This window comes from Peromyscus leucopus, chromosome 8b (assembly GCF_004664715.2).
Source record: "Peromyscus leucopus breed LL Stock chromosome 8b, UCI_PerLeu_2.1, whole genome shotgun sequence".
Lineage (NCBI taxonomy): Eukaryota > Metazoa > Chordata > Mammalia > Rodentia > Cricetidae > Peromyscus > Peromyscus leucopus.
In genome coordinates, this window is record NC_051086.1 from 41,730,730 (window position 1) to 41,751,705 (window position 20,976).

The window sequence follows — 20,976 nt, forward strand, 5'->3', positions numbered from 1 at the left end:
CCCCTCTCCCCCCACCGATGCAGCCTGCACAGAGGAGGCTGGAGCATGTCACCTTCAGCAGGGCCTGGTATTTCTGCACCCGCTCCACTGGCTGCTCCAGGTAGTGCTGAAGTGGAGGTGGGGGTGGCTGCGTGGGGTCCTTGGCTGACAATGTCTCTTCTGCATATTTCTGTAGGAACCACAAAAGTGGCTTTGTGCATGAATGCACGGTCCCTTGGTGGCTAGAGTCAATCCAGGGGCGTCACAGGCACAGCCCTGAACCACCCGGGCATGGCTATGTCCCCTGGGAGCTAGAGGATGATACCAAGGGTCCTGACACACAGAGCCCCGCACTAGGGACACTGGGTCACCATCTCACTGGTGGTGGCACAGGGCTTGGGCAGCTTAAGTAATTAATAGCCGAGGCATACAGAGCTGTGGTTACTCCTGTTGCATTTCCCACTGAGCCAGGGCCCAGGCAGGTGGTGGGCATGCAGTGATGTGGGTTGAGGAAGACGAACTTGGGCTGGCCCACGTGGACCAGTGGAGCCACACCTCAGGGGGCATCTGGGCAACAACTAGGGTCTAGGAGCAAGCAGGGTGGGTGGGCTTGGGACGGGCAGGAAGCACCTTGTAGAACTCCTGGACCGGGGTGCTGACAACCACTGACTCGGCCTGCACGCGGCCCACCAGGAACTCAAGGTACTTCTCAAAGGCCTCCTGGTTCTTGATGAAGCACATGGCCACATCGTCATCGGTGTCACAGGACTGCAGCTCCTTCAAGAAGCTGCCACAAAGGGGACAGTGTCAGCACCTCCCCCGACCAACCAGCTCCAGACCTTCTCCTCTAGGAGAAGGCCAGGATCCTAACTAATCAGGGCCTGAGCCCTGTGGTACAGTATGTTGTCGTGTGTGCAAGAAGTGCATGGTTGTGTGCCCATCTGCCCATGCACAAGTACGACATATACTATGCATGCATGTATACAAGAGCATTCATATGTGGGTGCATACGTATGTAAGTTTTCTAAAAGCACGCATGCATATACACATAAACATGCACAGATGTGAACACACAGCTGTGCATTGTATATGTGCAATGTAGTGTGCACATTTGTGGTGTGCACGCATCTTGGTACAGGTGAGTATACACACACACACACACACACACACATATATATGCTCATGTGTACTTGTATGTCTTGTGTGACAGTGCACATGCACAGAAACCCACATGTGTGCACATGTTAGCATGTGAGGTGTATACATGTTACCAGATATAAAATGTTATGTATCTCCATGAGCAGAGATGTAAGTAAGAGTGTGCATATGTGTGCAAATATGCACAGACACATCAAGCACATGAGCATGCACAGTGTGGCAGCTATGCATACACACATGTATACACATGTATGTATGCCTGCACATGAGAGTCTACATGCATCGTGCATACACTAGTCAGGCATACTGCAGGTTTTATCTTGTATAAGCCGGATACACAGTAAGGGAAGGTCTTCCTTGTGGCACACTAGCACAGGCTTGCCCCTTCCTCAGTTCCTGCCCACCCGCCATGAGGCCTGGCCTGCAGGTAGGGCTGTGTGCTCACACACACGTGTGCATGCCTGCAGCCCCACCCTCCCACCTGCTGTGGAAACGGCTGATGTCCTGCACGTTCCGGAAGATGACTGTCTTCTGGCTGGCCACGGCTGTAGGCACACGGGGAGATCGGTCCAGGTGCTTCATGTGGTGACTTTCCAAGAACTGCAGCTCACCCACGAAAGCCTGCTCTGAACTCAGCAACTCCTGGATGACAGAGCTGGCAGGAAGAGGAGCCATTAGGGGGTACTCGGGGCGCCAGTGGCCACAGGCTCCTGCCCCTTTCACGGCCCTGGGATCAGCGTTGTTACAGAACTGTTTACTCTCTCACATCCCCCATTCCCTCAGCTTCTTGCTACCAGGATCCCGCTGTCAACTCTCAGAGAGGGGATGAGGGGTCCCTGGAAGAACCACTCCTCCACATAACTGCCCCCGCCCCCCACAAGGAAGTGACCTGGCACAGCCCACGTGAGGACCGCTGCAGGAAATCAGTGACAAACCGGCGCCCACTCTCTTCTCTGCCTCCACCCATCCCTGATACAGAGCAGGCATTCACAGGCCCCCATAAAAGCAGCAGGTCAGAACTCCATTTGGACCCTGAAAGAGGGCAGGCAACAGTGCTCCGTGAGCATCAGGCCGGCTGGGGAAAACCAGAAACTCACCTCAGCCTCATTCTATACTCATCCTCAGACACAGCCTCCCCAGGGAACTCAGGGGCCTCAGTGGGCCCCCACTCAGGAGACAGCTGGTGAGAAACAGGCACCTGTCAGAGGTGGGCTGAGCCCTGGCTCCGCCCCTACGGAGGCCGGGGGCTCCTATCCTCCAAATGGAATAAAACAGTGCCAGAATCCTCTGGGCCGGTGACCTTAAGACCCTCTCCCCTGAGTCCCCCCAGCCAAGTACCTTGAGCCTCTTGTCCAGGTAGGCAGGCGACACCCAGCCCTGCCTAGAAGGGCTGGATTTGGTGGGCTTGGTGCGTACAAGCCAGCGCAGGGGGTGGGCTGAATCCAGGACCTCCACATACTGGCCTTCTCTCAGAATGATGGCGTCCTGCTCGGCCCCCAGCGGCAGATAGTCGGCTGTGACCACATAGATGTCAAAGATCTGGTTGGGCAGGGAGAGGAAATGAGCTGGGGGATAGAGCCGGCCTGTCAGGGCCCCCAGCAGCCACCAGAGAAGGGAGGATGAGAAGCCCCCAAAACCCTGGGAAAGAGGCTGAGTCGGGAGACCCAAGAAGGTATCAGCCAAGCCTGTCAAGTCCCTGAAGGCAGGACATGGGTCTTGGGGACACTTAGTGCAGCTGCTGGCTCCCAATCCCACACAAATGGCTAGGAATGTGGATCTTCTCCCTGGGCTTCCCCCAAAGGAAAGCACTACACCCTGTGGCCTCTAGTGGGCGCTGTCTACACCACTTGTTCACATCTCATCACGTGTCCACCTGCCGCCTGGGACCTAACAGGGTGCCTACTACAGCAGAGGGAGAGGTGGGGTGGGAGAAGGGTAGATGGAAAGGATCGAGGAGGACACAGAAGAAGCACTCTCCAGGAATCCCCGAAGAACGGACCTAGTCCCTCACCAGTTCCTGCCTCCGGTATGTCTTGGGAGCAGAAGGCAGATACCCAGCTCGCCCTTCAGCCAGGAGCTGGTCTCCTGATGGCCTGTGTGGTGCACTCACTTTCCAAGACCTCCCTGGGATTCTGCCCCTGGTCCTCTCATTCCTCTGTCTTCTCTCTAGGAGCCCCCTCCCCAGAATGTTCCCCCAGGGTCCTGGCCCACCTACCTCACCACGGGAGTCCCCATCCTCTGACTCTGAAGAGGATTCTTGGACACTGGAGGAAGGGCGAGACCGGCCATGCCGAGGAGAAGCAGATGGTGTCTTGGACTCCTCGTCGCTGTCACCTCCCGGCACCTGGAGCTTGGCTGGATGGGCACAAGGGTTGTGATGCCCCCCAGTAGCTGGGCAGTTTCTAGATCATGGAGGCACACGTGCACTTGGCCCCACCACCCCATCGGGACACACTAGCACCTCACCCTGTGAGATCTTGGCTGATACCATCTCAGTGATCTGTGAGGTGAGTTTCTGCAGGAACTCTTCTGTGCCCACCTCAGCAAGGGACAGGTGACCGTGGGCCTCTTCAGCTACCAGGGACTCCCCTGGGGTGGCAAAAGGACCCTCAATCAACCATCCTCTCCCGGATGTCTACTGAGTGCTCCCTACACTCCAGGCTCATCTTTAGCCCCGAGGAATGCCAGGCACACAAGACCAGGCTTCCTAATGGTGCTGGGGTCTGGAAAGGAGACCAGCCTTGAGGACAGGGATGTTGAGTTGGCCGTATGAAGTCACAGAAGGCTTGCTGTGGTCTGAGCCAAGAGGTAGCCAGTGTGATTGAGAACAAGAGGAAACAATTCTGGAGAGACGGGGCACAGTAGATGCAGTTGAGGAACACTGGGGCGGCTAGGGATCAGCAGGGTCCCCCACTGGGCAGTCAAGGGACAGCAGCCAATGGGGGAAATGGACAGCACAGCCAAGGTCCAGACAGTTACTAGGGAGCAGCAGGCACCTATGGACGGTGGATCCACCGGCAGCAGGTGGCCAGCATGGCTACAGGGTAGAGGGTGAACAGAAGAGACAAAGCCGCAGAGGGGTCAGACCTCGGTTATCAGGCTGTGGAGGACCTGGAATACGGCTCATGCCACCTCTGCTGGTACCTGGCTTGCTGTCCCCCACAGCCCACTGCATGTGAGCTCTGCATCGAGGCGAGTCTTCCCTTGGGATCCCATAGGCTCCCAGATCCACAGAGGTCATAAATGCCTCTGACCCCAACTCAAGCCCCGCCCACGGGAGTGTGGAGGCCCCTGGCCCAGCACCGTGGCCAGCAGCTTCCTATTCCCCTGGCCTGGCTCGGGGTGAAGGGTGCTCAGCATCCCCATCCCACCTGTACCTCTCCTTTGTGCAGCAAGATCAGCAAAACCTGCAGATTCCACCATCTGGGCTGAGACTGTTTGGCTTGTCCTGTGGAGACAGAGGCATCCTGAGAGGCCTGAGGTCGGAGCTACCACCACCTTCCACCTTCCCACCCTGGGGCTCCTGACAGGAAGGGGGTCTGGAGGCAAGGGTCTAAGACACCAGTCATCATCTCCACATCAGAGGGATCCTGGGAAACCCTCATTCTATACTGGGGAAACTGAGGCATGGGAGGAGAAAGGGCGGGCCCAAGTACACAGCCTGTGCAAGCCAGAAGTGGTCTATTTGCAGGATAGGGTGGTCCCCACGGGCACCATAGTTGTCCTGTTCCAGTTCCCAGACCTAGTCTGTGATCTTGGCCTAGGGCCTCTGGATAGCATCCACTCACCCTTGCAAGAAGGAAGAAATGAGAGCCTCCTTCACTCTTTCCTGCTCTTCCTCTTTGCCCACTGTTGAGAGAGTGGAGAGCCATCAGCATGAGCTCCTGGACCCTGACGCTTCAGGTTCTGATACTCAGGATACCTGAGCTGTCCCAGGATCCTGGACTCTGTCCTCTGAGCCCTGAGCAGGGACTGTTCTGAAATGGTACTCTCCTGCTCCTGACCATGGTCACCTCAATGGTAACCAAGCACATGAGTCTACCCTCAGAGTGCCAGCCTACAGGGGGTTGAATAAGGCCCTGGAGCGAAGAGTTCAGCTCACCCTAGAGACCTCCCCCTCCCCACATACAGAGCAGAGTGAGTGCTGGAGCTGAGAGACTCTGAAGCCCCACACCAAACTCCCCTGCATCCATGAGGCTCCGGAGGTTTCCTGATACCGTGGGAGTAGGAGAAACACAAATGTTGAAGGTCAACATGCCCCCCTAAGGAGCCCCTGAATCTGCACTGTCCTGCTCGGGTGCTCCTCCTATTCACATGTACCTGCCTTACCCCCGACCCTCCACTCACAGCCAGAGACGTGCAGGCTGGCAGAGCAGAGCGCCTGGCCAGCAGCGTTGGTGGTGATGCATGTGTAGGTGCCCTGGTGCTGTCGGCCCACGTCCAGCAGGACCAGGCTATGCTGCTTGCCGGAGCTGGCCATGGTGTAGCCAGGGGTATCGGGGCCAATCCACAGCACCCCCTTCTCTGTCTCCTCTTGAGCCAATGCACAGTGGGGGCCGGGTGTCCTAAGGGACAGAGGGCAGTGAGTCCATCCCGGACAGAGACAGAGCCCCACCAGGAACCCTCACCCAGGGCCAGAGTATTGCGTGTGGCCACCAGCCTCTCCACGAGAGTCGCCTCACCTTCCACCTTCACGGAAAAGGTAATGCTGGAACCCCTCTTCACTTTCTTGGGGGTGAACTTCTCCAGGATCCGGGGTGGCACCAGCCGCTCATGCACATCTGGAATGACACAGTCAACCCACAGGGACCCCCTGACATAAAAAAAAAAAAAAACAACCCACCCCAGTGTCCTCATCCCAGAGGATCCCCTGAAACCTATGCCCACTGGCCATCCACACTTCCATGGCAGCCAACCCCAGGTCCATCCATTCTGGCTTCCTGCCCGTGGTCTGCCACCCACTCATGCCTATCTGGGGCTATCTCACCTGATGCTGGCTTTTCTTCTGGTTCACTGGGACCTGAAAACACAGAGTCAGACACTCAGCACTCAGGGGCTCTGTCCTGGTAGCCCCACTTCCAGGGCAAAGATACCCAAACCTCTTGAAATCTCAGAGAGCTATGGAACTCACCACTCAGCATGAAGATGGCCACAGGCCACATAGACCTGATAGATGACATACTGCTACCCATTCTTGTTACCCCCAGCCTCCCCAGACCTTAATCTGCAACCAAATGCATGGTCGTGTGCACAACCCAGAAGCTTAGGGAGCCACATCTTCCAAGCCCTGGCAGAAGAGGCCACAAGAAGCACTAGGTCCCTCATAGCATGATAGGTTTGGTTCAAATTTGGAATTCACTTCCCATGTTCAGGAAGAAGGAACCTCAAGGCCACCACGGTCACCCGTTCCCTGCAGAGCTGACCTCCAGCTACCTGAGTCTCTGCTCCCTGGAGCAAATGACCACAGAGCCTTGGCCTCAAGTCTGACAGGGCCTCCAGTCAGCTCTGTCCAGTCTTCCAGGGCACCCACCTCGGACCAGCAGCTCGGGCCGATGAATAAGCAGCACCCACAGCATTGCTGATGTAGGCTGCATACTGGCCGCTGTCCTCTGGGGTGACTGAGACAATCTCCAGGGTATGCAGGGTCTTCTTGTCAGTCATGCGGATGTGGGCAGATGTGGTCAGGGGCCGGCCATCTTTGAACCAGTACAGTTTGGGGGCTGGATAGCCTGAGGACACAAAGGCTGGTGGCCGGTGATGACAGAAGACCCAGAGCAGAGGTCCCTCAGAGACCGAAGGGTGCTGGCCTCACACATGCCCACCCAAACACTGCTGGCTGGGGTCGCCTCCCGACTGTGGCTGGTAGGCCTTGGCCTCTGTTCAGTAAGGCAGTGATGCTTCCTCACCAGCTCCTTACCTTTCACCTTGAGCTGGAATTTGGCCAGGCGTGTGCCAGGGGCCACTTGGAGGTCTTTCAGCTCCTCCAGCACCTGGGGAAGCTGCCCCTCATCTGACTCGGTTCCCTCTTGCTCCCGGCTGTCAGGAAGGACAAACAAGGGAACGGCCGTAAAGCAACAAGTAAGAAGGTTCAAGGCAGGAGGGCCACGGGAGTGAGGTCAGCCATGGAGGGATACTGAAGTTTCCTGAACTGAGGGACAGAGGAAGCAAAGCCACCGGGGCCTGGTGGAAGTCCCTAAGATTGTCTTGTCAATCCAAGTACCCTAATCCCCTGCCCCAGGTAGCAGGGCATGGCTGCCTCCTCAGAAACCCAGGGAGAGTCAGTCACTGGACCTTTCCATCTCTGAGGGACCCCACCTGGACAGGTATCCCTGGGCGCTGAAGTACGATGAGGTCTCAGTAGCGTCCGCTGCGGTATCATAGTCTGTGCTGGTCACTGGAGAGGAAAGGGTGATTCAGGAACAAGGCCTAAAACACATGCACTAGGACCACCTTGGCCCTGTGAGGCTCTGACCATGCAGTCTTGAGGGGAGCTACCTACACTCAGCATGGAGAAGGACAACAGCTTCCTGAACCCTCCCTGCCCCAGCCCGTGACCGGGCAACACTTCCAGGCTATAACTAACTGCAGGCCTCTTCGGCCCAACAAACTATGGTGTCACACAATTTGCAGTCTTCATGAATTACAGCAGCTTGGGCAGCACCTTCCAGTTCCATCTTACACTACCACGAGGGGTTAAAGAGATACTGGCCTCAAAACCAACAGCTGAGGACTAGCCATCAGGATACAGCAGGAGAGACTAGATCTCTCTGCTGTATGCTGTCACACAGCCGATGTTTGTGTCCCACAAATACACGTGTTAAAACATGAATCTTGGGCTGGCCAGATGGCTCAGCAGGTAAAGGTGCTTGTCACCAAGCCTAGTGACCTGAGTCCAATCCTTGGAAGCCACAAGGTGGAAGGAGAGAACCGACTCTCACAAATTGTCCTCTGAACGCCATACAAGTGTCATGGCGTGCACGAGCACACACACACACACACACACACACACACACACACACACACACACAATGTAAAAAGAAAAGAAAATCATCAGTGTGGTATTGGTATTAGGAGGCAGAGTCTTCTGGAGGTGGTCAGACCACACCCAGGCCACCCAGGAGACACCCAGCTCAGGCCGGCACTCACGCTCCACACGAAGCTCCGCCTTGGTGGAGGAGACTCCCACACTGTTCTCTGCCAGGCAGCGATAGACACCCATGTCTGCTGGCACCACCGCCGTGATGATGAGCTGGTGGCCGCCCTGTTGGTCCTCGTTGATCATGTAGTGGTCATCCTCCTCCAGAAGCTTGCCGTCCTTGAACCAGCGCACACTGGGCACAGGCTGGCCCGTCACCACGCAGTTGAAACTCATGGGGTAGCCATCCTGCACTTCCTGGTTCTGCAGCTCGGTCAGGAACACTGGGGCTGGCACGGGCAGGTAGAGGGTACAACGTTAACCCTGGGATGCCCGTCATAACCAGATGCCACGTGCATGCAGGTCGCCACCAGAGGGTGGCGTGACACAGCAGCCTTTCCTATAAGGGGTTTCCCAAGCTCCGCAACTAGATGCCCCGAGCTTCTCTCCTTCCCTATTCTGTAAGAACTCTCTCTTGGTTCCCAGTGAGGCAGAGGAGTGCAGAACTGGAAAGGACAGGCAGAAAAGGACGTACAGGCTGGAAGTTTAAGCCCCAGGTACCCCCAAACTGGGGAGAAGTCTCAAGACACAGCCCTGAGGGACCTTCATTATAACCTCCTGGTGGCCCAGGAGAGACTCAGGTGCGAGTGAGGTTGTCTTACTTTCATGACATGGAAACTACCGCGAGGAACGGACCTCAACACGCACTGCTAGGGAAAGACAAAGCTGAGGTTCACAACCAGCTGTTTAACCTCAAAGTCAGGGCTTTGCCATGCTCCCCTCCACCCCGACAGGCTGGGGGACAACCAGCCAGAGCTCCCTTCTGGTTCTGCCTCAGTCAGCCCTCCATCCTCTTCTCCCTCTGCCCTACCTCAGGCCAAGCTCCCCCACGCCCACCCCAGGCCGCTGCAGCCCATGGACTCACCAGCATCTGAAGTCTGCAGGCCAGGGGTCTTTGCTGGCGGCGCCGCAGGGGTGACAGTGGGAGCCACCTTGCCAATGCGCATCTCCACGCCCCGGGGTCCCTGCTCCCCCAGGCTGATCTCCACCCCGATGCCCATGGTGGCAAACATGTCACGGAAGCAGGTGACCGCTCGGCGGGCCTCCTCGAGCGCCTCAAAGCGGATGCACACAAAGTTTTCGTCCTCTCGGTATGTCTGCCAGTCTGCCGGCTCCTCTGGCTCCGAAGGGCCTTCATCGGCGCTGAGGAAGAGTTCCTCCTCTGAAAGCTCAGCTGGGCTCTTGGTTCGGAAGAGCCTGTGCAGGCGCCGGGCGGCCCGGCGGAAGGCGTCGTCCAGCTCGCCCCCTGAGGAGCTCTCGGCCTCACTCTCTGTCCCACTGACCACCACACAGGCACTGTGGCTCACACGGCCGAACTTGGTGCTCACCTGACAGGTGTAGCGGCCAGTGTCAGTGGGGCCCAGGCCAGTGACCAGCAGAGAGCAGGTGCCGTCCTTGAGCTGGTCTATGTGGTAGTGCCGCCCGTCGGTCAACTCTTTGCCATCCTTCAGCCAGCAGGCCCGCATATCAGCCTTGCTTGCCACCACGCACTCCAGCCGCAGCACATCCCCAGCCTGTGCCTCCGTGTCCCCAAATGTCCGGGAGAACACAGGCCCTTCCTGCTGCTTTATCTCCTTCCGCACTTTGTAGCCCTTAAAGGCAGCCTGGATCTTCACAGCTGCCTTGTCCAGGGACGGATCCTTCAGGTCGGCTGCACTCAAGTCTCCCGGCAGCGGGCACACGGGCACTGCTTGCTCCTGCTGCTTTTGTGGCTTCACAGAGGTGGCCACCTGGGCCCCATGCTGTGGACACAGGATGTGAGGTCAGAGCAAGGCTGGGAAATTAAGACCAACAACACTCCCGGCCCAGTACCGCTCCAGCACTCCATCTGACTCCAGCTTAGTGGCTGCCCAGGTGCTTGCTGGAGCCCTGCTACTTCTGCTCCCCAAAGCAAATGCTCATCCTAGAAATCACAGTATGCAGTGGCCCAGATGGGGACCAACAGCATTTTGGGGAACACCAGATAGGCCAGGCCCATCTCTTCAGGAAAAAAGTTGTAAGAGTTTAGTAGGTAAGTGGGGAGGTTTATGGAAAATGCAAGAAAAAAAAATAGGCAGGTTGTGTTGTTTAATTGGGTAGTGCTGTGGGATGGTCTGTATGTCAAATTGCTCTGATTGGTCAATAAATAAAACACTGATTGGCCAGTGGTTAGGCAGGAAGTATAGGCGGGACTAACAGAGAGGAGAATTGAGAGAACAGGAAGGCGGAGGGAGTTACTGCCAGCCGCTGCCATGACAAGCACCATGTGAAGATGCCAGTAAGCCACGAGCCACGTGGCAAGGTATAGATTTATGGAAATGGATTAATTTAAGCTATAAGAACAGTTAGCAAGAAGCCTGCCACAACCATACAGTTTGTAAGCAACAGAAGTCTCTGTGTTTACTTGGTTGGGTCTGAGCAGCTGGGACTGGTGGGTGACAGAGATTTGTCCTGACTGTGGGCCAGGCAGGAAAACTCTAATTACAGGAAAGATGGATGGATGGATGGATGGATGGATGGATGGATGGATGGATGGATGAATAGTTAGGTAGATGGTGGATACATAAGTCAGCAGAAAAATAAATGAACAGGTGAGCAAATAAAGGAATAATGAGCAAATGAATAGTGAGTGAGGGGATAATGAATGAATGGATGAGTAAGAAGGAACAAGTGGATGTTGGATGAGTGGACAATGAAGGGTGACTGGGTAAACAGATGGGAAACTAAATGGATAAACTGGAAAATCAGTACAGGAGGTATGGATGGTAGATTAGTGGGCAGGTGGGTGGAGATATGTTGGTGGATACGTGGCCAAACAATTCAACAGGTGCAGGAGTGACGGATGGTGGGCAGATGAGTGCATGAATTACAAATAATGGACAAAGAGGCAGCTGGATGGAGAGATGTACAGAAGGATGGTTGGATGGGTAGGGAGAGTGATATACAAATGGAATGATAGGGAGTAGATAATGAAGAGATGAGCAGATAGATAGATGCAAGGATAGGTGGAGAGTGAATGGTACATGAATCAGTGGATGTTGGATGGTACGATTATGCACATATGGGTAGGTGGTATTGAGATGGATGAATGGATGGATAAGTTATGGGATTAAGGCATAGAAGTGGATGTTGAAGATCTGAGACACACACACACACACACACACACACACACACACACACACACACACACACACACCACCAGCCCTCTCCTTACAGGCCAACTAGGAGGTTCACCTTGCTGGCCAGAGGTGAGATCCCAGGACCCCCAGCCTTCTTGAGGTAGGTAACTAGGGAAGGGGTGCCAGCCCGGGACTCGTCGTCAGAGCTGGTGTGTGAGAGGTCAGCCTCTCCTGTGCGTGCTAGCTCGTCGGCTGTGGAGTAACCCTCAGAGAGGTCAGGGGCTGTCTCTTCTGCTTCCTGCCGCAGATGTTGCACACGGCTGTCTTCCTCAGGCAGTTCACTGATGGAGTCCAGAGTGGGCTCCCGACTCATGCGGCGCTTCCGGGCAAGGGCCTCCCAGAGCAGATGCAGGTCACCCTCCTGGGCTGCCTCAGGAGGCAGGCTGGGCTGCGAGGGGACCTCATCCCCAGAGCCTGAGGACATGACCACTAAAAAGGGCAACAGAGCAGTCAGTGGGTGAGGTCAGAAAGAGCTGCAACTCCATGCCTGCCTTTGCTGCTGGCTGGGATATGACCTGGCTGTGGTCTTCTGGACCTCTGCTCTCTGTCTTGCACCAGGAACCTTTATCTGTTCCGAGATGCTCCAAGCCTCAGCTTCCCACCCTCATTTTCACCGCCCCCCTCAGTCTACCTCCTGCCAGGGGCACACGGTAACTCAAACCAGAACAGAAAATCGCTCAGCAAAGTGAAATCAGGTGTATTTCCACCTGTTCAGCCCTGCTGCTGGTCCAGGAGCCCAGGCTCACGGGGACATTGGCACGGCACAGAGAGGACGTGCTGACACTGTGGCAGGCTCAGAAAGGAAGAGGAGGAGACCCCAGTGCAGCACGTGGCTCCGAGTCCAGTGGGTGGAGGAGGTTCTCAGAGCACAGAGGGGCTCTGGGCAGGAGGACTGAGTTAGGGGATGGACTCAGCACAGTGGGGAGGCCTGGGAGCATGGGACAAGGGACATGAGATGCAGTGTGGTGGGACCTCAGGCACAGGGAAGCAGGAGAGGATTAAGAGCAGGAGAGGGTCAAAGCATCTGGGGGTGCTAAGAGTGCAGAGGGAGCCTCTCAGGATGATGCTCAGAGGGGGTGCACCACGGTGCAGACAGTATTCAGTGTGTGTGTGTGGGGGTGCCTTGGAAGGCAGAGTGGATGAAGAGGAGGACATGCTCAGAGTGCAAGTAGCTTCAGAAGAGGTCTCAGAACTCCTGCGGGCAGGGGTCCCAGGACTTAAGAAATCCACCACAAATCCTACTCGGGAACAGGAGGCTGGCCTACAGCACAGTTCAGTCACATGAGACCTGCCTCACCTGGCCAAGCCTTGGTTTCTCTGCACATCACGTGGAGTCTCGGAAAGAAAGGGCTCTCAGCCTTGTGGCCAGAGCACACCAAGAAGAAAAACCAAATCAACCCTTCCCCACTCCCACTGCATCCGACTCCAGAGCTCAGACTCACCATTAAACGTGGCAGCCCCTGAGGAGGGCGGGCCCTGGGCGGGACAACAGCGGTACTCCCCTTGGTCGTCCGTCCTAAAGCCCTTGATTACCAGCATCTGCCGCTGACCCTGAGAGAGGACCTCAAAGTGTCCGCCGGGCTGGATGCGCTCTGTTCCCTTGTGCCAGATGACCTCACCAGCCTCAGGTGCCACTTCCAATTCCAGACACACGTCCTCACCAACTACTGCCTGGCGTGTCTCCGGGGCTGGGCGCTGGGTTGGAGTTGGGGTTGGGGCTGCAGTTGGGGCTTTGGCTGGGGCTGCGGTTGGGGCTTTGGCTGGGGTTGGGGTTGGGGCTTTGGCTGGGGCTGGAGCTGGGACTGGTTCAGGTTCCGCTGGCTCTGCTGAAAAACAATGTCCACAGAGGATAAGGCTCATCAGCCATGATGGATCCCAGGGTCATTGCCCAACCTAAAGAGCTTCCTCCCTCCCTTGTTCAGCCAGGCACTCTCATGGACTGAAAGCAGTAACTCACCTAGCTTGACCATCTGGGGCAGATGTACAGGCTCCCCAGCACCTGCCGGACCTACAGCTGCCACTCGGAAGCGATAGGTCTCCCCAGGGACCAGGCCGTCCACCACACACTCTGGCCCGGGTACCAGCTCATGGCATAACTGCCACTGGCCGGTGGATGCCTCCTTCATCTCCACGCGATAACCACAAAGACCGCCGCCACCATCACTCATGGGAGCCACCCAGGATAGGGTCACAGAACGGCCACTACGGCCCACCACCTCAGCATCTTCAGGGGGGTCAGGGAGGGCTGCATGGAAGAGGGCAGATTAGCACACACACACACACACACACACACACACACACACACTGGGTCCTGAAGTCCTTCCAGAAGTCACTGAGGTCCAATCCTGGACATGGCATACACTTCGGGGTAGACCCTGAAGCCAGTGGTCCAGACTGTTGTGGGGAGCAAAGGATGCTGCTGAAGCCTCCGTGGGCCTGTGTTTGCTCATCTTGCCGCCCACCACTAAGGTCAGGCATTGGGACTGGAGGACCTCATTTCTCTTGGCCCGCCCCCCAAGAGCTGGGCTTGGATATGCACTAGGCAAAGAGAAGAGGCCAGAGTACGCTCTCGAGGGACTCTAGCCTCAGGGAGTGGTCTCGGACCTGCAGCCGGAGCTACTGCAGTCACCATGCTCAGGCTCTTAGGGTCTAGTGGAGCTGCACAGAAGCCAGCTCTGAATGGTCACCCATCTGAGACAAAGTGGAGGCGGGGGGGGGGGGGGGGGTGCGGGTGCGGGGGTGTGTGTGTGACCCAGACCCAGACCGTAGGGGAGGGGCCTCTGCCACCCACTCACCCAACACAGAGAGGCGTGCAGAGGCCACGGCATCACGAGCTGCAAATGTGACCTCTCCTGTGTGTTGGGGCTGGGCATTGTTCAGCGTCAGGGCGTGGTGGCTGCCATCTGCGGTGACCGTCCAGTCCGTGTCCTCAGGCTGGATGGCAGCCCCGTTGATGTACCACGTAGCCTCGCCCACAGGCACCGCCTCACTTAGTGTGCACGTGAAGGAGGCCTGCATACCAGCTCTCACGGATGCATCTCGTGGGGGCTCTAGGACCTCCAGGCGCCAGCCTGTGGGGAGCAGGATGGATGAGCTCTGGGGATGGGGCGGGGGAGCGGGGGGCGGGGCAGAGGGAAGGGCAAGGCCCCTGGCCCTTACAAAGCATCCCTCAACCTAGCCTCAAGTCCTCAGGGTGGAGGTTCCTCAGACTGACTCGCCTAACTCTCCTGGCCCAGGAAGGCCTCATGTTGGAGAGTTTAGAAGGCCAACAACCCTCACCTCCAGTCCCATTCCCACTGTCCTGATGGCCCACCAGGACCTCTAGTGGATGAGTCCTGAGAGATTTCAGGGAGGTCCGGTGGGAGGGTGTCTTAGGGATGCCTTCCTTTTTGCCTCCCCATTTCCTGTCCCACTCCCCAGCCCAGTGGCCCTAGATCCCTGTAGACCATGGAGGTCCAGCCACCTATGGGAAGCGTCTGGAGATCTGATACCCACCAAAACTCTCCCAGGCAAGGAGAGCCTTGGTTGGAAGGGGTATTAGAGATGCCACCCTTCTCAATGGCGTCCCCACCCCTGAAGAGTGGCAGCTCCCACCATCCCAGACCCCAGTCCTTCCAACCTACTGGGTCCCACTGAGGTCGCAGCACAGTTGGGAAGGTGGAAGGGACTCCAGTCCAACACCCTCCCATCCTGCACGGGCTTGGAGAGAGAGAGCTCAGAGGATAGCGCCTTCGTACACAACCCCCTTCTCTCCCACCTCGGCTCGAAGCTCAGCCTCCTCTGGAAGAGCCCCATCCCGTCCACCCAGGCGCGCCGCCCTCCCTCAGCCTGGCACCTCTCACGGTGAGGAATGCAGATGTGACCACATCCCCTGCCAGGAAGGTCACTCGGCAGCTGTCCTGCGGCTTCAGGTTTTTGAGCAGCAGCAAGTGCCGCAGCCCATTCTCAAAGTAGACCATCTCCACATTTTCCGAGGTGTGCACAGGCTCATCATCCAAGAGCCAGGTGTGGGCAGCCACCTCAGGCTGGGACAGCTGGCACTCGAACAGAGCTTCGCCGCCCTCCAGGGCATCCACGTTCTCCAGGCCACGCACCACTGTGTTCTTGGCTGTGGACAAAGCAGAGTTCAGGGTTGTGTAGCTCCGGCAATCCTTCACTACTGTCTCTTGCAAGAACCCTGCCCCCTCCCCCCTCCCCCATGCCCAAAAGTATAAAGGGCTAAACAGAACAGGACCCCAGAAGCCACTGCGGAGGGTGGCACTCAGGGTCCACTGGAGGAGGTGTGGTTGCCCAGCCCCACCCATCCCATCCCCCTCTCCAGAGGCTTCATATTAGCACTGGTCTCTATGAGGCTGAGGGGCATCCTGTGTCTCACGGATGAGAAACCTCATCGGTATTCACAGACCAGAACCTCACAAGCCCAGACTCCAGCCCACTGGAGATACAGAGCTGTGTCCTTTCCCACAATGGTGCCTGCAGCCTCAAGATGTGGCCCACACCCTTCTCCCAAGTCCCCCAACCAGCACTGCTAGACCTGTCCTGATGCCTGGGATGCTATCTTCCAATTTGTATCGGACTGGAGACCTCCCAAGTCCGTACCCCTCCCCTCTCCCCTCTTTCCAGTTATCTTAGCCGCTGTTTCTCATAAAAGCCACAAGCACACACGAGACTGTGTCTTAACCCAGCTACAGCTCTGGGCCGCCACCCACATGGGTGCTCTCGCTGCACAGGTCACCTGCGCTGCAAGGCTGGCGGCCACAGCCTGCCTCTCTACCATGGTCATGTCAGGCCTGCCTGCCAGGTGGCCTCACCTTGCACTTGGAGCAGTGCCACAACTCGGGTGCCTGCGGCCTCACAAGAGTAGATGCCGCTGTCACAGGGCAGGGCCGGCCTGAGGGTCAGCCTGGCTACGGTCCAGTCCTGCTCTATGTTGACACGGTCCCCATCTGCGCACACCTCCCGCTCGTTCATCTTCCACACGGCCTGCACGGGCCTCGAGTACTGACAGAGAAGCTCAGCTGAGCCACCCTCCTCCACCACCAGGTCCTGCATGGCACTCACCACCTCCACTGTGGGATCTGTCGGCCAACATGCCAGACATGCATCAGCCCCGGGGCAGTGCCACCATGGCCCACCCGCCTTCTGCTGCCCATGTTAGTGGCTTCAGCGGCTGTAAGCATGAAGTTTTGGTGGCTGATGGCTTAGCAACAGGTGCCTGGCATGTGCCAGGAAGGGGACCCATCACGGCTGCCCTGGACATCAGACATGCCTCGTTCCACCCATGGCAGTGGACAACGTCAAGATGTCTGTCCAGGCTGGGTCCCTCCAGCCCAAAGTGAACACACAGGTCCCATCTTAAACACACCTGGCCCCCAGATCCTGCAAGTCTGCAGCTACAGCCCATCTTGCCCCTCTCCAAGAGGGTAAGGATGCTTGCAGACACCCTTGGGGTCCCATCCCATCCCCACCTGCTGAAATCCTATGCAACCAATAACTGTTCATCCTGGATCTGGTTCTAGGAGGGCTTACAGGAGGCCTTAGGCAAAGATTAGGAAGGAGCTGTTCGGAGTCCCTGGCAATCTGCTGCCCTCCCTGTCCAGCCAACTCTTCCCCAGAAGGGTGCCCACAGAAAGAGAAGCAGGTGTGCACAGGAGCAAACCAGAGCTGGAAGCTGTGGCTTCTCCATTGGGAGCCCAGGAAGCCCCCCTTCAGAAAGGATGTCTACCCAGTAGGGTGGTTAACAAGAGTCAGTGTATGCAGATCCCACACAGCCAATGTGCAAGAGGCCAGTCTCCAACTAAAGAGTTCAAGGAGACTTAACCTCCCACTCAGGAAGTGAATGGAAGGCCTCCTCTGTCCTGGGTACATGATAGGCATAGAGAATTACCCATGGCCCTTGGGGTCAGTACCAGACACTCCTCGTTCCCCAGGACCCTGCAGGAAGCATGCGGGAACAGCAAGGGCAGAAGCACCGGCCTGGGGAGGTCCCCACTAGCCAATACCTTTGACCAATAACTTGGCTGTGGAGACCAGGGGCCCTGTGCGGAAGGTGATGGTGCCCGAGTCGGCCACCCCCAGGCCCGAGAGCACGAGGGAGTGAATAGTGCCCTCTCGTACAGTGATGGCACTCTCAGGGCTGTTCTGAAGCAGGGTACCATCCAACCACCAGCGGGCCTCCGGCCCACCTGCGCGAGACACCTCACAGGAGAACGCGGCCACCTCCCCCGCGAAGACATCCACGTTCTGCAAGCCACGTACCAGGCACAGTGCTGCCTCTGTGCAAGAGGGCGAGAAGGAAGTCTGGGCTGGGGCTCCCCGGGGTCGGCGGGGAGGGGGCCGCACTCAGGGGCACTGGCGTGGGAATGTGATCCCATAGCCAAATGGGCCTTTCTTTGTCCCAGTTCCTAGCACAGAACTTCCTGAGTGTCACGAGTGCTCTTAGGCAGAGCACACACCTTTTGATCACACCAGAGGCTATGCTAACGAGATGCCCGCTTCAGGAAAGGGGTGGTCATCGGGAAGACCAAGTGACCAGAGGATTCAAATGTCCAGCTCAACCTACCAGCCTCGGGGAGAGCAGTAAGGCTGGAGATAAACGTAAACAAATCTGATGGATTTCAAGGTCCTGGATGCCAAGGGGATGGAGAGTGATATATGGAGAATGGGAGGGGTACCTGTTGACTGCCCCACACACTAGTCTTTGTTGCTGGGTGGTGTCCTGTGTGACAAACCAGTGACGGCAACTGTTTCATGACTCAGCTGTCCTAGCAAACTGGTCAAACCCAGGTGGGCAGTGTGAGTCCCATTCACACCCACTTAGTTAGCAAGGTTAGGCTTGCAACTGACTTTGTTGGGGGGGCGGTGCGTCTCGTGGGACTGAGTCTATAACCAATGAGTCTCTGCTAACTTTGAGTAATGTCAGAATTGAATCCAGTTATATTGCATCCAGTTGGTGTCTTCTGGAGGACTGCTTGGTGTGTGGGGAGCCCACTGTTCTAATCAGGTGTCCTGTGTTGTACAGAATGCAGAGGGGAACAGCTGTTTCCTACCACTGGGGTCCCAAGTGAATTTACTAGAACAATCTTGAAATTGACTGGCATGGGCCACCTGGAATCTTCCAGGATCAGGTACTATCCAGACCAGAATAGCTTGGACCAGAGGTCCAGAAATCCACCCCAGACAGTTAGCATACCCTAATCAAAGAGAAAAGCACAGAGGCCATCCACACCGAGCCCACGAAAAGCATGTCAGCCACTGAGCATCCCACACCCCAGAGCACTTCTAGCTTCATCCACAGGAGGCCAATGACACCTATCTGGCATCTCTTTCAAAAGGAACAATGGATAAACTCCACATTTGGGGCTCTTCTTGATAATGGATGCCTCCTCTAACCGGGTATGGGCAGGAAGGAGGCACCCCAGAACCTGTTGCCGCAAGAGTGTTGGGCTCAATCCCAGAAGTGGCTTTCCATTCCTCAGGGTATAGCAGCAGACAGGGGCAGTCTGTCTAGATGTCCACTGAGATTCTGCCACCCTTAGAACTCCATGGCCTTAACTGCTGGGTACACTGCTCCTCCACCTCACAGCAAGCTCTAAGCTCAGGAGCCTCATGGATGCAGATGAGCTCCACCTAGTTCCCCTGCATCCATCTTTTGAGTGGATGCTCAGGGGAACCACAGGAGATGGATAGCCCAAGAACTCTGGGGCATTAATGTTTTCATAGCTGACTTTCCAATACCCCAGGACACACAGGAAAAGACAAGTGGCCTCTTTCACACTTGCTACCTGGGGCCTGGTAAGGAGGATGCTAACCCCTAGCCTGTGTTTCTCTCTGAGCATCTAGCAGATGCCTTCTTGGGGGCAATTGACAAAGTCCAGGTGCTTCTGTTGCATTTGCTTCTATACCACAGGATGGGGCTGAGGAGAGTCAGGAACTATTTGTAGAGACATCAGTGCCCAGCAAGACGGGGTAGCCCCAAGGATCACCCCCAAGTGCTACTTTAGAAGTCTTTCCACACCGTTCCCCACTGACACACCTCCTCCAGCACCAGCTCCCAAGCCTGTCCGCAACAAAGCTGTTCATGAACCAGCTCTCTCAGAATAGAAACATCTCGCCTTACAGCAGGACTGAGGCACAGCCTGCAGCTCCATGTTATCCCCTAGTAAACACAAACCCTTTCTGCCCTGCCCCTACTCAAGACAACGGTGAAATTCTTCATCAATCAACTTTTAAGTTGTGCATTGGCTTTGGCAACCTGTCTCAGCCCCACAGGCCATACAACTGGCCATGCCTGACCATCTCTAAAGTTCCAGAACATGCTCTATTCTCCACATCTAGCTCCCCTCAGCAGACTGAGGGGTCCATAAGGGCAAAGCTATATGTAACCCATCCTGAAATCCTGGACGTGAAGGGTAGGAGATCAGAGGTCTCATCCAATGGTGAACAGGTGGCTGGATAGCAAACAGGTGCTTGAATAGATGGGTAGATGAATGGATGGGTGGTGGGTAAGTGGATGGATGAATGGTTGGATGATAAGTAGATAATAAATGTACAAGTGGTATATTGGTGAATGGATAGATGGATGATAGATAGATAGATAGATAGATAGATAGATAGATAGATAGATAGACAGATAGACAGACAAATCATGAGTAACTAGATAAATGGGTAGTGTGATGAGGAAGATGAATGATAGATGAATGGAAGATTGATGAAGAATGGGCTTGGGTGGATGACAAATGGTGGCTATAAATGGATGGATGCATGCATGGCAGAGGATAAATCAGTAAGTGGGTAGATGATGGAGGGACCAATGAATCACACTGAGAACCAGGACTAGGCAGCATGGGAAGGCTGTTCAAAGCCAAGCTCCATAGGATGGACTTATTCTGGGGACGAGCTACACTCTAAATTGAAAGTTCCTAAAGTCCTGCCTGCATGCTGGGGCCACATGTACCATGGCCAAATCCATATATGTGCCATAGGTATATGATTGTACATACATCTCTGAGCCTGTTGAGTAAGTAAATGTACATCAACATGGACATACACGTATGTGCAAAAGGACCTAAAGCACAGAGCTGGTCCCATCTCCACCCAGGGCCCAAGCCCATGCTAGTCAGACACTCTAGCTCTCCCAGGAGGCAGCATCCATTCTGGCCTGAGATACCACAGGCTGGAAAATTGACAGCCCCAGTGCAAAAATCACAGCTAGAAGTCTTGGGCTCCTGGTCCCCCTCGAACAGCTGCAGTGCTGGGAAACAAAGACATCCACTGGCACAGGTGGGGTGTAGGATAGGGGTGCCCACCTGTGACCTTCAGCTGGGCTTCTGAGGAGCATGAGCCCACTTGGAGAGTGATGGTTCCAGTATCCTCCAGGGTCACCTGAGGAGGCAGGAGGAAGATGCTTGCCCTTGCACCCCATCCTGACCAAAAGGGGCCAATCCACCTTCCCCATCCCCCACAATCGGGGTTTGTCACCTCCCC

At 56.1% G+C, this 20,976-nt stretch overlaps 1 protein-coding gene across 1 annotated transcript in view; it reads right to left on the reverse strand.

Annotated features, from left to right (window-relative positions):
• Obscn (obscurin, cytoskeletal calmodulin and titin-interacting RhoGEF) overlaps positions 1-20,976 on the reverse strand; it is a 144,774-nt gene that overhangs the window by 34,879 nt on the left and 88,919 nt on the right. The window contains 24 exon segments of the mRNA XM_037201174.1: positions 53-169; positions 610-766; positions 1,619-1,792; positions 2,235-2,317; positions 2,476-2,676; positions 3,353-3,492; positions 3,604-3,726; positions 4,515-4,585; positions 4,926-4,986; positions 5,485-5,673; positions 5,676-5,702; positions 5,820-5,918; positions 6,125-6,157; positions 6,675-6,866; positions 7,055-7,173; positions 7,453-7,531; positions 8,284-8,562; positions 9,198-10,074; positions 11,546-11,919; positions 12,933-13,316; positions 13,448-13,735; positions 14,286-14,561; positions 15,326-15,598; positions 20,799-20,874. Coding sequence (XP_037057069.1) covers positions 53-169; positions 610-766; positions 1,619-1,792; positions 2,235-2,317; positions 2,476-2,676; positions 3,353-3,492; positions 3,604-3,726; positions 4,515-4,585; positions 4,926-4,986; positions 5,485-5,673; positions 5,676-5,702; positions 5,820-5,918; positions 6,125-6,157; positions 6,675-6,866; positions 7,055-7,173; positions 7,453-7,531; positions 8,284-8,562; positions 9,198-10,074; positions 11,546-11,919; positions 12,933-13,316; positions 13,448-13,735; positions 14,286-14,561; positions 15,326-15,598; positions 20,799-20,874 — 4,692 coding nt within the window.